Below are 15157 nucleotides of genomic sequence, written 5' to 3'. Positions count from 1 at the left end.
GGTGGGACCCAATGCATACATGAGTTATCCTTACGGTAAGGACCGAGACCCCAGGCTTTGGTAAGGCCTCTGGGGCGACATGGTTGTGTTTGTTCAGTCTGATGGTTTTCCTGTTTATCAATGGATTATATGTTATCTATATTATATGCATATGTTATTTACTGTATGAGTTTTCTTGCTGGGCTTCGGCTCACGGGTGCTCTGTGTGGCAGGTAAAAGCAAAGGGTCAGTCAACCAGCCATGAGTATGGAGAGTGTGGGGGCGGCGCGTACATGTTCGGCCTGCCCGACTGCTTTGGTTGGGGGCATTTTGAATATGGTTGTATTAACTTGTTCTTTTGATAGTCACTCAAGTGTAAATCTATTCTTTGAGTTGTAAATATTTTGTAAACCTTATTTTTGGGATCCCAGATGTTGATACTTAAAGTTTTCAATGAAACTAAGTATTTTCAAATATTACAGCCTTAAATTCCGGTTAGTCACACTTTTGGTCTTTGAAAAACTCGTAGAGTTAGTTAGTTGCACAGTTGTGTTTTAAACTCACTTAGTAATGGCTCTAAAGTAGTAGGGCATTACAACTTGGTATCAGAGCGAGCCAAGGTTTATTGGTTCTGGAGATTGACCGAACATGTACGCACGCTGCCATTGAAAAGCTTGACTCAGGGTTGATTGGTATGGTTGAATAATGTACTTGAATATGTGTTTGAATGCCTTGTTTGCCTGCTTAGATTATAATGAGCATGATGAGTGAGATAACATATGCATGATGCCAGGGCAAGGCCCGTTGTGTGCTGTATGCTAATTGTATATTATTTGGATTGTTGATCTTGATTGTTGTTGAGATTGAGACGTGGAATTGGATCTTGTTATCATGCCTGATGAGCGGTGTCACTGATTGCAGGCATTTAGTTGTAATGCCTCGGCAATCATCTAGACTCCGCGGAATTCAGGCCGAGGATGACAATCAGGGTCAAGACCCTCCACCTGCTCCTCAAAACTGGCAGCAGATATTAGCCAAAATGGAGGCTAGATTGAAGAAAACTGAAGATGAGCTTAGTCAGTTGAGGCAGCAGGCTCCTCCACAAGTCACCGGGTTACACTACAAGAAAAAATAGTATTCATAACACTTAAAAAGTGCTATCTGGGACTATTGATAACACTTCTGAAAATGATAACGTAGCCCATGTTATTAAAAGTCCAGTCTTTTCTATAACATTTTTTGAATGTTATGTTCGGTGTTATCTTAAACTATTCAATAACACATTTTTAGGTGCTATAATATTCAAATAATAACATTTAGATAGAGTTTTTGATTATAAATTTGAAGTTTAATCTTGTATTTTTTTCATAACACTTTTCAACTGTTACATTTGATTATTTTGATAACATTTTTAGTTTGTTATATTATATAAACCATAACAATTTTTTACGCTTATAATATGCTTTTAAATCATAACATATAGTAATAAAATTTTAAATTTTATTTTGATAAGTATACTTATATAGTTTTTTTTTAATTAAAAGATTTTCATTATTGTATTTTGATAAAAAAATTCAAAATTAATCATAAATTTAATTCTCAATAGATTGATAAACCATAAGTATTACATTAAACAATGACTAATTCAAACCATAAATGTGTCTACTTCATGAGATCTTAGTTCTAACTTAAGTTTGAAAGCATAACATAATAAAGTTTTATAATCTTGAACAATTTTTACTTCAAAAATGAAAAATAGAAACAAAACTTTATAGTAATTTTCCTAAACAAGAAAAGTTTTTGGTCATTGAAGATGAGAGAAATACAACATCCATAAAGTTGACCATTACAAAAACAACAATAACAACAACATGATTCTAGCCTGCCATCATTTAATTTGGAAACGTTGAATATACATGCCATTCTCAACATAGAACAAACACTTGTGCAACATTTTCTCAGTAAATTTCGGGGATGACCCTGTACCGAACCTTTTCGCAGTACGATTTCCAGTATTTTCCATACCTACAATAACAATCACATGTCAAGATTTTATGCCTTTATCTGTATGAAAACGCGCAAACCATTATTCATTTCGTCTACTTATTTATTTTTCTCTACACTGGCATCGGTTTGTAAATTGTCTACACCTGTTGGACCAGAAACCACTAACATGATCAGAGTTTGTCTCTCCCATACAAGCAAATAAACTAGTAGCACTCGTAAGGTAAGTTTTAACTAATGAATTACCTCAACTTCGGGATCTATTTGAAAAACTAAATTTGGAAGGTTTACCTTTGCAATTTTTAAGGGACATATAATTTTTCATAAACAAATGATGAGATTGTGTTTGCTTACTTGGATCGGCACCGATCATCATCCCTTTTCGCCCGGTCGAGGAGAAGGATTGTAAGAAACACCACATAAAAGTAGGGTAAAGCCTGCAGGACAAAAGTGATTCAATTCAAACACAACTTCTAACAACATAAATAAATCTAAACCCCAGAAGGAAAATTACTTACGTGGTTAAAAAGAGCTGGAACAGTCCAGAAAAATGCAGCTAATATTTCTGAGACATAGTGGAAATGTCGAGCTAATCCCCACCTGCGTGAACCAGAGAACTTTGTTTTTAGAATTTTAGCATTTGACAAATTAGGACAATGGCTCATAGAAATAGAAGAAGAAAGCACCCTCTATCAGAAAACCAAACCATCCACATGGTTAGAATGCTCATTTTATATACATAGTGTACCCATTTCAAGGTTTCCAACATCCTGTTGGAGCAAGTAGGCCAAAAACAGCATGCTCACCCCCCGCATTCATAACCAAGAAGAAAAAAAAATCCAGTTAGTTCATATTTACATGGCAGAGCCTGAAAACGTACCATCCCGAAGTTAAAAGAATGCTGCTTTTTGTTTCCCCAGTTGTGGTAGTGTAAGTGGCAGTTATCTGTGAAACAGAAAGGGAAGAATTATGCAGGATTTAGCAGCAGATATACAGAAAATTGTATGTATAATGAGAACCAAATAACGAGTTTCAGAGAACCATATACCTTTGATGGAGCTTTACCCCAAACCAAAGCTTTGCCATTTGTTCTGCGAAACTCTTGCCTTTGCCTATCACAGTCATAGTTGATGTATATGCAAAGAATGCCTGCTACTAGGATGTAGAGTGCCAACTGTGACAAAGCAAAGTAGACAACTAAAATTAAGAATTAATTTCACAGGGACAATGGGGAAATAGGACAGAAAAGAAAGTATGGTTGGTTGCAAAAAAAATCAAGTCTACGCTCATCTCATGGGCTTGGCAGCTTACAAACAAAGTTACAAGCATTCAACTTTTGCATTTGGCTGGTAGAATAGATTTGCAGCTTCTAACTCAAATCTAGAATCAAATTGCCAATATACAGCTTTTACAAGCTAATAATAATATTACTGGTGTATACCAAGGGGAGTTAGCTCAAATGGGAAGACATGTGGTTTGCTTCCATAAGGTCTAAAGTTTGAATCCCACCAAGGTATCTACATAGCCATTGCTATAGTTTCCTACTCTCTAGTAATGCAGAAAAGTGTTCACATTTTGGAACTGTTCCTGAACGAAAGCAGTAATATTACATTTTATTGACCAAATAAACTTAGAATAGAAAACTTTATACCTGAGTTCCAAGGTGTACAGGATGATTGACCAGGTACATGCCAGGAGAAGTATATATAGAAGGCACCCATACAAGGCATCCCCAGCAAATATAAAAACCAGCTGTCAAAATGATAGGTACAATGATCCAAATGAGAGAAAGTATGAACAAACCAAAAGAACGGGAAAGAAGCAATAGATAAATTCAACACTACAAGAACATTTGTTTAATAATTATTTGGTCTCTTCTAATCACAGTGAAAAATTAGGTAGTAGAAACAATTTATCTGCTAAAATTAAGGCCAAGAATTTGCAACGTCATGGTAGCCAATCCAAGTAATTGGGATCAAATACAGCAATAGATGGAAAAGGTTAAAGGGGAAGTAACTATAATCTTCGAATGGTAACGAAAGTAAGAGACTTTAATGATGATGACTTCATAGAAGACGAGTTATCTTATTTCTATCTCACTTAATTCATAAATATAAGTTATGCTTAGTATGCATTCAAAAAAATAATAAGACATCTAAATTTGTACATGTTCCAAAATATCAAACCATCCAGAAGATTATTGCCAAAATGATGTTTAATAAAATAATGGATAACAAGGATGGAAAGTTAAAATAAAAGGATGTAGAACCTCGATCATGGCCAACTTAATGCAATGTTTACTGAGCCATAAAAATTAAGAATCTCAATGTTAACATTAAAATTGCTCAAAATGCTAAAGTAAAAGATCAGAAAAAACAAACCTGTTTCTTCAGCATCTGAGCTCCATTCAATTCATAAGTGATCTGGGCATCAAGACGTGTATGCATAGCTGCTATCCCTTCAGGCGTTGAGTTAGCCATCTTATAGTAGGATTTGAACCTTTCCTCCCACACAAACTCACACACCCAACCACTTGAGTTAGCCAAGTGACTATAATTAATTTTATTTAAATTATTATTTTTACAATTTTGTTAAACTAAACTAAGCGCCAAACAAATTAAATTTGGCACCATAGTTATTTACCTTCCATATGAACATGTAAAACGATGTTATTGCAGCTTTGCTGCTCAAATCAACCGACTTGGCATTAGTCTAGAGTATTGAAGCCAAAATTGTGTGTCCCAATACCTAATCAAGGAAATACATATAAAAAAATCAACATTCACAGTACTAATCAAGCAGAATGGGAAAGCACAGAACATAGTTCCATGAAAAAAAAACAAAAGTTGATACCTTAAATAATGCTATAACAACTGAGAAGAAGCTCATAAATGCAGTTGCAAATATGAGAGGCCTTGAGAAGGCAGCTGGCCTTTTCAAGACATGGGTCTGAAAATCAATGCATATTTCAGTACTTGGAATCATTGAAATCTTTTCAATTTTAAAAAAAAAATTATTGAAATCTGAAACGCATTACTATTATAATTTACATGATCATAGTAACAAATGGCTAAAATATGCAACTATTTGGTAAAACAGATACCCAAATAAACATTATTCCTTCCCTTTCTATTTATATGATACATGTTCCTTTTCATTTACATTCTTAATATCTATGTCATGCATGATTTAGTTATTTTTAGTTTATATCCATACAATAAATGGCATAATGAAAACTTATTTGTAACCCAGCACAGCAATGTTTTTCTCTCACATTCCAAGCTATAAACCTTGATACATTGTATGCCGCATTTGAACCTGCATTCTCAAAAAAATAAAAAAAAGACATAAGAAAAATCTCACAATTAGCATATTGGAAACTGTTAACAAATTATTCCCATGAACAGAACTTTTTTTTCAAAACCAAAGACAAACATATATCAAAAGCAAAACCTTTTGGAAAAAGTTCATGTTTTCAATCAAGGATAACAGAGGACCTGTTCTATTTGACCTGGTTATAGAAAATAACATCATTGAACTTATGTCCCAGCAGTGGGTTATGTCAAAAATATAATGATTCTAATCAAAGTTTTTAACCAACTAGAAAACCAGTTGATGCAGCACAAGCACAAATGCCAATGCCCTATAATGAGAGAGAGCAACAAAGCTTACAATAAAGCAAGTTTATACGACCCCTTTTACATTGCAGCAAGGTTGTCCATTAGTTACATTTCAGCATCAACCATTTTTCAACCCCTTTATTAAAGAATATATATGAATAGTAAACAGAGGAACTCATCCAATTTTATAACATTTTGGCTAAGTAAGATGTGTGAAGGGAGAAACTTAAGTAATTCGATAAAGGTCCTACAAGAAAAAGGGCCTAAGAAAAAAAGACAAATATGATTTCTGTTATACAAGAAAAAGAAAACATAAAAGTGTGTGAAACGATTCAACCACTTAATTAGAACCAAAAATTAAAAAACAAGATAAACTAATAAGAGGGCCTTTCTAATCACATGAAACTAGAACCAAAAATTAGAGAGTTGCACTTAAAATTTACGAACAACAGGGATTTAAAAAGAAACAACACTACTTGTATTCACTTGTACTATTTATATAAAGAAAAAATACAAGGAAGTAGTTACATGATTTATAAGGGCACCAAATTTACCTGATTTCTAGCACAACCAAATCGAATAGATTCGACAGAAGTTTCTTAAAAGGATAAGACACTAAGAAAAAGACAAGCTAAAGATAAATAAAGATAAAGCAGTGAAATATTTTAGCTTCAAAGTTACTGAAATCAATTTGATGATGATAAATTCATTCAATCAAATATGTAATGGCACACAACAATGAATCAAACACTAACAAGCTCGTGGGATGTGTGTTTTTCTAAGTTAATTGCTATACAGAATAAACCCTTTTCTTTTCCAATATGGAACCTTTTTTATGTTAAAGTCAAACCAAACTTTCTATGCATGTACATGATATACAACAAGATACCTCAAAGATGCTTCCTCTGGATATGCTTGATCTCAAAAGATTTAGAGACTCATCCTCTCCTCTGGATATACAACATGATTATTGTCTTGCAGCTGTTCATGAGGTTCCGAGGGTGAAAAAGATAAGATCTTCATCCTATAGCCATAACAAGAACAAACAAGGCGATTATCAATACAAGAATCAATTTTTTTCTTCAGAAAATTGATGAATTACGTTTTTCTGTGACCCAAATATACAGTTAATATCACAATTACATACAAATTTATAGCCTTTATGATATAACCAGACCAGACATGAAAACCCAGGTGAATGAAACCAACCCTCTTTTTTCATAAATTAGAATACATTACTAAATACAGTAAAATTCACATCAGCCAACAATCTGTATTATCAAATACAGCAGCCACAAGGAAGATAATGATATTCTACCAAAAGCAATGTCAAGTTAAGAAATTCAATCAATCTTTTATTCTCCTAAAATAAATACCATTGAAAAGGGACTGAGAGAGAGACCTAACAGAACCTTGAAAAGGAATGCTTGAAACAGATATGGCTATAGTAATATCATATATGCCTGAAGCAAATTCAGTCAAGAAAAGACAAAACTCCCACCATTAGAACTCGGGACCAAATTGTTTGAAATATAATCTTCTCAACTAAATCACAACCAAACTAACAATGAAAGAAACAGAGTTACCAATCTTAATAACCCAATACCCAACATCAAATTATGTAGTATCCACTCTGAAATAACTATCCGAGCAAACAGTTTCAAATTTTCAATCTCCCCCAAATATAAATAAAGTCCCAAAGCTTTCATTTTTAGCAATACAATGGTTTTATAATTATTATGTGAAGAAAAAGTTCTTTCTCAACCATCAGTGTAGTTCAAAGGAAAGACACCATGACTAGTACTAGTAGTTACTTAAAGGCAATAACAAAAACTGAGAACGCCTAAACATATAGTTCATCATAAATTATGTCAATGGTTTTCCTCACTAACTGTAATTAAGAAACATGTAACAACAAGGAAGAGTACCCTATTATTATGCATTTAGTAATCTATCAAATGTGTTTGATGGTGTTTCAGGGACGAAACCTGAACTCCAATTGTCTCCCTCCTCTGTCTCGCTCTCCGCCAACAAGCCCAGTCCCACGCTCGACCCTACACACTGCCGGACTTGTAATGATGAAATCAGAGACAGAAATCATCAAGCTCCTGCACCTCCGAGTCCTCGTCACCACCTCCGTCTAGTCTCCCGTGCCAGCCACCTACAAGAGAGAAATGTGAAAAATGATGGAGTTGAGAGGTTAGATAGATGTGAGGGAGATAGGGTTGAGAAGAGAAAAGGTACATCGCTGAGAGAAGAAAGTCTCGAGAGAGAGAAAGAATGAGAATAAAGAAATTAAAATATCCCATACTAAGCCTTCGACTACCATGAACCAACCAACAGCAACAAAAATAAGTTGAGAGGAAACATACCAGATCTTGCCTTCGTCGTGTGCTGAGGAGAAGAAGACCCACGCAGCGTCGAACCCGTGATCTCGCCTCTGCCTCCGCCTCCACCAGGCGCCGTCACCAATTCTTCCAAGAGAGAGTGAAGTGGGGATGGTTTCGAAGCAGGAGGGTGTGAGTAGAAATGAGAGGCCCTGAGGTAGCAAAGAGAGAGAGAGAACCAAAGAAAAGAGGTTGAGGGGAATCAGGAGACGAAGAAAAAGAAGAATAAAGGATAGGAGTGAGAGGAGGAGAGGGTGGCGTCTTAGGGCTTCTCAGATTAGAGAGAATGAGAGTGTTGAGTAAAAAAAAATGATAAGTAAAGCGCCATTACTAATTCACATGGCGCCAAAAAGTTCCCTCCGTATGTTTTAGAGCTAAGTCAATAATAGCACTTTAAAAAATATGTAATATCTTACCGTAATATTTACACAAAATTCTTGTAGTGTTACCACTACAGCAGAGTATAGCACCAGCTCCGGTTCAGCCTGTGGTTGAGAACAGGTTAGAACCTCTGTATGAAAGATTCAGAAAGCAGCAACCTCCTACCTTTGAGGGTGGAACAGACCCACTACGGGCTGAGCAGTGGATGAATATGATTTCTGTAATCTTGGATTTCATAAGGGTTGAAGGAAAGGAAAGGGTTGATTGTGCCAGCTATATGCTTAGAGATGATGCACGAATATGGTGGGATGTAGTAAGGCAGCGAAGGGATACTACAACTATGACTTGGGATGAATTTAAGAGCATTTTTAATGAGAAATGCTACAGTGTAGCAGTTCGAGCTGCGAAGGCTTATGAGTTTATCAACCTGACTCAGAGCAGGTTATCATTCACTGAGTACGCCCTAAGATTTGACAGATTGCCGAAGTTTGCGCCAGAGTTAGTGCCAACTGATGCGGCCAGGAGAGATAGGTTTATACGGGGATTGAATGTGATGATCGCCTATGATGTGAGTATTACATTGGTTCCAGAGACTACTTATGATCAGGTAGTGGATAAAGCCCTTACTGCAGAGAGGGCTGAGGATCAGATCTGGAAGGATAGCGCTGCTAGGCGCGATACCAGGAGGATGGTGCCTCCTTCTTCTGGGCCGAGTCGGGAAAGTGGTCCCAGTGAGCAGAAAAGAAGAGTACCAGATTCACTTGTTCCTTATGGTTCTGATAGGAGGGTTCGCAGTTCTATTGGTGGCCGTCAGGGCGAAAATGACAACTGGAGGAGCTTTCCGATGTGTCCTCGATGCAGGCGACGACATCAGGGCGAGTGCCGGACCAGGGCATGTTTTATTTGTGGGAGCAACAATCATTTGAAGAAAGACTGCCCACAAGCTAAGAAAGAGGAGCCAAAGCAGGGAGACAGCCTCGCTCCTGCTAGGGTATTCACTTTGACTCAGACTGAGGCGGAAGCCAGTCCCTCAGTTGTGACAGGTCAGATTTTTAGCGCTGGTTCTTTGTATACTGCATTGATTGATTCTGGTGCTACTCACTCATTTGTATCTGCTAGGGTGATTGATCAGTTTTGTAGACCTAATATTTTGTATGCTAGGGGTTTTCAGACTTTATTGCCAACAGGAGAACTGGTAGTCTCTAGGAGATGGGTTAGAGCATTACCAGTAGTAATAGACGGTAGGGAATTGTTTGTTGACCTGGTTGAACTAGATATGGACGATTTTGATATAATACTAGGAATGGATTGGTTAATGCAGTATGGAGCAACAATTGACTGTAAGCGACGAATGGTGACTTTTGAACCAGAAGGCGAGGTACCCTTTGTGTTTGTGGGGACAGTGAGTGGACCGCGGGTGCCTATGATCTCAACACTAAAGGCTAGAGACCTGATGCAGGAGGGTTGCATAGGATACCTAGCGAGTGTTGTAGATTCCTCTAAGGTGGCGGTAGTGGGACCAAATGAAACCAGAGTGGTCTGTGAGTTTCCAGACTTGTTTCGAGCAGATCTGCCAGGATTGTCGCCACAGCGAGAGATTGAGTTTGTCATAGAGTTGGTTCCGGGAGCAGAGCCAGTGTCCAAGGCACATTACAGAATGGCTCCGACAGAATTAAAGGAATTGAAGATTCAGTTGCAGGAGCTACTGGATTTGGGGTTTATCAGACCGAGTTTCTCGCCATGGGGTGCTCCAGTGTTATTTGTTAAGAAAAAAGATGGATCGCTCAGGATGTGCATTGACTACAGGGAGTTGAATAAGATGACCATCAAGAACAAGTATCCATTGCCTAGGATTGATGATTTATTTGATCAGATTCAGGGGAGTACAGTGTTTTCAAAGATTGATCTCCGATCACGTTATTATCAGTTGAGGATCAAAGAAGAGGACGTACCAAAGACTGCTTTTCAGACACGGTATGGGCATTATGAATTTCTAGTTATGTCCTTTGGATTAACCAATGCCCCAGCAGCTTTTATGGATTTGATGAACAGAATTTTCAAAGATTATCTGGATAAGTTTGTGATTGTGTTTATTGATGATATCTTAGTGTACTCCCAGTCAGAGACAGAGCATGAGCATCATCTGCGCCTGGTGTTGCAGCGGCTGAGAGAGCATAAGCTATATGCTAAGTTTAGCAAGTGCGAGTTCTGGTTATCGGAAGTTTCATTTCTGGGCCATATTATCAGTAAATAAACACACCCTAAATGTCATTAAAGTCCCCTCGTATTATTTTTAGAAATCATTTTCAATTTGTTTATCCCAATATGGAAAAATAAGAATTTTCTCTCAAAATACAAATTAGGATTCATTCCTAAGAATTTTATTTTTTTTAAATCTCTTATAGCATTCTTAATATTTCTACGCTCAAAATAAATATTTTGGCCATAATTATTATTTTTTCCATTTAATTATCCAAGATTTAACCTGCTTAGATATTTCGGTTTGGTACAAGACCGAAATTCTTGGTTTGCCTGCAAACCATACTTTTCACACATAGGCTTATTCTATCAACATGAAATATGATTCCCAAGTACAAATATAAATTATTTATCAAAATAATATTCATTACGAAAATCTCAAGGCTCCCGACCTTGCACTAGCCGGTGCCTGATAAGCGATGCATTACGTTGTTGGAGTTTTATGCCCTTGTAAAACCATATTTATTATGTTACACATTTGATTATAAATAAAAGAAGAAATCATTCTTTGTTTTTAATTGCATTGCTTGCATGCTTTATTAAATGATCATTAATTAATAAAAAAATTTATAAAATCTCAAACATATGTCTAGTTACACTTATAGTTACTAGGATTGTAAATATATATTGAAAAGAATTACTCCTAAGATTATATCACTGCATAGAATATTTAATGATTTGGTAATCTACGATATGATCTACTTACTCAATGGTGTGATGACTACTTGGTAATTATTGAGAAAAATACCATAATTATGAAAAGGGTTAAGTGGGGACATATTGAATCATGCAGTATGAGCCCATTTAATAAAATAAAAACATAATGTCTTTCATGCAGTTTAAAATAATATGTTAAAGTCCCACTGATAATATTATTAAACTATATAACTCATAAATAAATAATATTCTTAGGTGTTGCTAGATCATTTTTCGTTCATCAGAGCTCCACGACATACAAACTTAGACCCAGGAATGCCCCACATCCCCATGTGTGTCAATGACATCCAATTGCCTACCTGAAAGGGGGAAAGTAAGGGAGTGAGCTAAAATCCAAGTAAGGAAGTACAAACAAAAAAAATTTCACATAAGTACAATACAAAACTATTCTCATCGCACATAAGCTTAAAATAACATATCTGTAACGTCCCAAAAATGCCAATAGGGTTTAGTGCCTTGATTAGCGTGTCGGGAGAGCATAAATTGGATATATGTTTGATAAAATAGTTAAATTCGTGACTATGTGGCATGCATGATTTATATGATCATATGAATATATTTATATGCATGTTTATTGTTATTCGATATGCATGTAGGCTCGCTACTATTTACAAGGGAATATTTGTAAATGTTGGCCCGTTGAGGGCATAAATGTGATCATATATGTTAAATGGTTGGGACCACATTATTATGTGGATATATTTGCAAAATACGGCTCGAGGCAATCCTAGTGAGCTGATTAGCTTAATAGTCATATCAGGGTTTAATACTTGTGTAACGCCCTACTTCCTTAGATTCGTTACTAAGTGAGTTTTGAACGTGCATTTAACTCACTAATCGAGGTTTTTAGGTCAAAAGTGTAATTAAATCATAAACAGTGAAATAAACTTTGAAAATAATTCCATTTACTATAAATCATTGAGTAGTTGACACTTGGGATCCCAAGAAAATGTTTAGAAATATTTACAACATATAATTTACAAATTTAAGTCGACTAGACGACAAAATCTATGTTTTAGTACAACCATCTCCCAAAACCACTGGCCGTGGCAGCCAGGCAGGCCAAACATGTACGCGTCGCTTCACGCTCTCCGTACTCATGGTTGGTTGACTATCCCCTTGCCCTTACCTGAACCACAGAGCACCCGTGAGCCGAAGCCTAGCAAGAAAACCCTCACAAGCAGATAACATATACATAACAAACACTTATCAGTTAAACATGCCATCAATAGGCTAAACACATACGGCCATGCCATCCCAGGTGCTTTACCAGGCACTGGGTTCGCGGTCCACATCGTGAGGATATCTCAGGTATCCTTTAGGGTCTCACCCTGCAACTCGCACTCCACGTGCTCAACGCTGCTCCCGGCCCCTTGCCATACTCGACCTAGCACTCAACGTGCCCAACTCCGTTCTCGGCCCTTTGCCGTTCCCGGTCCCTGCTGACCTCGGCCTGCGCCGTTCCTGGCTCTCGTCGAACATTCATCTAATCGCATTCATAGCATAACAAACATATACTGAATACTAGCAAATTCAATCAAAGGGCTACGCCCTGCTATTCAAACATATTAGGCTCAGCCCTGCATACAAGCTCTATGGGAACAGTGGGTTTCTTACCTGTGTCCCAAGCATCTTAAGCACTGAACCTTCGAGCACGGTCCTCTAATCCAAGCCTCTCCGAGAACCTAGTCACAACACATAAATAGCATCCCCATTATTAACCAATTTAAAACATCTCCCGGAACCAATCTCGAGCTCTCGGGACCTCCCGGACCCCCACATAAGGTTGCGGAAGCATCCCCCGAGCCCCCTGAGCAAAATCCTGAAAACAGAATTTTGCCCTACCCAGAAATGACCTAGGGCCGCGGCACTAGCTCTCAAGGGCCGCGGCGCCCAGCGTGGCCTCCTTCCCTGATGCAACCGAGCGCCGCGGCGCAGAAGAATAGGGTCGTGGCACCCCCTTCGCAAACCCAGAATTCTGGGTTTTCCCCTGCATTTTCCCCGTGCCAAAACACTCCCAAATCAACCCCAAAGCATACCTAAGTCCCAAATTCAATTCAAAACCCCACGTAGACCCTCTAACAACTCAGAAACATCAACAACAAGCCTAAACACACAATAAAATCCCCAATTCACAAATTGGCTTAAAACATTATAAAACTTAAACCAATAAACCAGAAACTTGAACCACAGCAGCTAATACATAACAGAGATGCATAAAACCCTTACCTCAAGTAGAAATTCGCCCCTAAGCCTTCTCCAAGTCCAACTCCAAGCAAATCCCTCTTATTCCCAAACTGAACCTAGGCAAGCTTCATCCCCAAGAATGCACCAAATAGCCACACAAATCAGCTGTTAAACTTATTATTTCTCTGTAGAATTCAATCAACATACTGAATAAAACTTACCTTTGAGCTTGGGTCAATGCCCCAATTCCCAGCCTTGAATCCCTTGAACTCTAGCCTAGAATCCTCCAAAACTCAGCAAGTCTCCAATCACCAAAGAGATGAGGAAGAAATCGCATGGAAGGAAGAGAGAGCTGAGAAGTTCTATTTTTCTTTCTTTCCTTTGTTTTCTAAACCGTTCTAAAATTCCCTCAGCCTTATCCCATCACAGCCAGCTACCAAATAACCCAACTACCCTTCCATCTAACCCATACTCTGACTAATCCTCAAGGACAACTTAGACCTTTTCTAACTTCTTACAAATATACCATTTCCTCACTTAGAGTAACCATCCCCAATGGTTACCTATGGTTACCCAAGCTACCAGAATACCATTAGCCATTCACCAAAAATCCCCAAACCCAATTTATAAAATTCCCAAAATACCCCTAGGTTCCTCCCGAGCCGGGTATTTAATCCCGTTGTGACTTTTAAACTAATTAGCTCCCTAGGACCGTCTCAGAATGTGCATCACAAATATATCACCGTTATATCAACAACATCACATATATTTCATTTATGCCCTCAATGGGCTAGAACTACCAAGTTGCCTCTAACAACCAAATGGGGCCCACATGCATATTTATTTCACCTAAACATGCATTCTAACCACATATTTATTAAATTAACATAAGTTAATACAGTTTAACAATTATTGTCCTCCAGGCACACTAATCAAGGCTCCAAGCCTTATTAGCAAATTCGGGTCGTTACAACCTGTCTCGGGGTGAGCCTAGGGTATTTCTGGAAACTCAACATATATTTGAGAGTTATCGAGTAAAGGATAAGTATTTGGTAATGAGTGGGCATGTCGTGATTAATTGAGAACTTGTTGGATGACTCAAGGAATTAGCGGGAATTGGGGCAAATGACTGTTTTGCCCTTATGCGCAACAGGAGGGATGAGTTAGTGTAAGGGGTATTTTGGTCTTTAAGGTTATGGGATAAAGTTAGAAAATGTTAGGAATAGGTTGGAACATTTCAGAAACATTTTTCAGTGCTCTCTCTATCTCATGCTTTCACGTTTTCTCTCTCCCTTTGGAATGCTTTGAAGCAGAACGAAATTCTTGAAGAGAAACTCGGGGATTGAGTTAGGAAGTCTATGGAAATTAAGCTAAGAACAGTCAAGGAATTGCTGAGGATTAAAGCTACTAACTTAGGTAAGATTTCTGGTTCTAATTTATTGAATTTCTAGTTGGGTTTTGAGCATGTTTAGGGATACTTGAGGGGGTGTCTGAATTTGGCATTTAAGGAAGATTGAACTAGTGTTTTATGCTATATGTGTTGTATATGAGGAGATATTGGGAATTCTAGACCTATTTTTGACTTGGGTATATATTTAAAGTTAAATTTTGAGGCTTGGAGTT

General features: G+C 37.5%; 1 protein-coding gene across 1 annotated transcript; it reads right to left on the bottom strand.

Moving 5' to 3' along the window:
• Positions 1-1757: 1757 nt before the first annotated feature.
• On the bottom strand, positions 1758-3748 carry LOC133821477 (7-dehydrocholesterol reductase-like). Its single transcript, XM_062253751.1, has 6 exons — positions 3635-3748; positions 3032-3157; positions 2864-2928; positions 2502-2583; positions 2338-2420; positions 1758-2004 (listed from the first exon to the last, which is right to left on the bottom strand). The coding sequence occupies exons 1-6, from the start codon at positions 3671-3673 to the stop codon at positions 1938-1940; spliced, it is 462 nt and encodes a 153-aa protein (XP_062109735.1). The 5' UTR covers positions 3674-3748; the 3' UTR covers positions 1758-1937.
• Between the last annotated feature and the right edge of the window lie 11409 nt (positions 3749-15157).

The sequence above is a fragment of the Humulus lupulus genome, chromosome 3 (genome assembly GCF_963169125.1).
Source record: "Humulus lupulus chromosome 3, drHumLupu1.1, whole genome shotgun sequence".
Lineage (NCBI taxonomy): Eukaryota > Viridiplantae > Streptophyta > Magnoliopsida > Rosales > Cannabaceae > Humulus > Humulus lupulus.
Note: the sequence above shows the minus strand (reverse complement) of the source record. Positions and strands in the feature narration are given on the sequence as shown.

What these genes read in the sequence shown, in the direction of transcription:
- LOC133821477 (XM_062253751.1), bottom strand. Translation starts at nt 3,673, where the DNA reads ATGTACCTGGTCAATCATCCTGTACACCTTGGAACTCAG. An exon ending in GGGGTAAAGCTCCATCAAAG is followed by an intron (nt 2,929 to 3,031) that starts GTATATGGTTCT and finishes TCTGTTTCACAG; the next exon opens with ATAACTGCCACTTACACTAC. An exon ending in GATGATCGGTGCCGATCCAA is followed by an intron (nt 2,005 to 2,337) that starts GTAAGCAAACAC and finishes TTGTTATTGTAG; the next exon opens with GTATGGAAAATACTGGAAAT.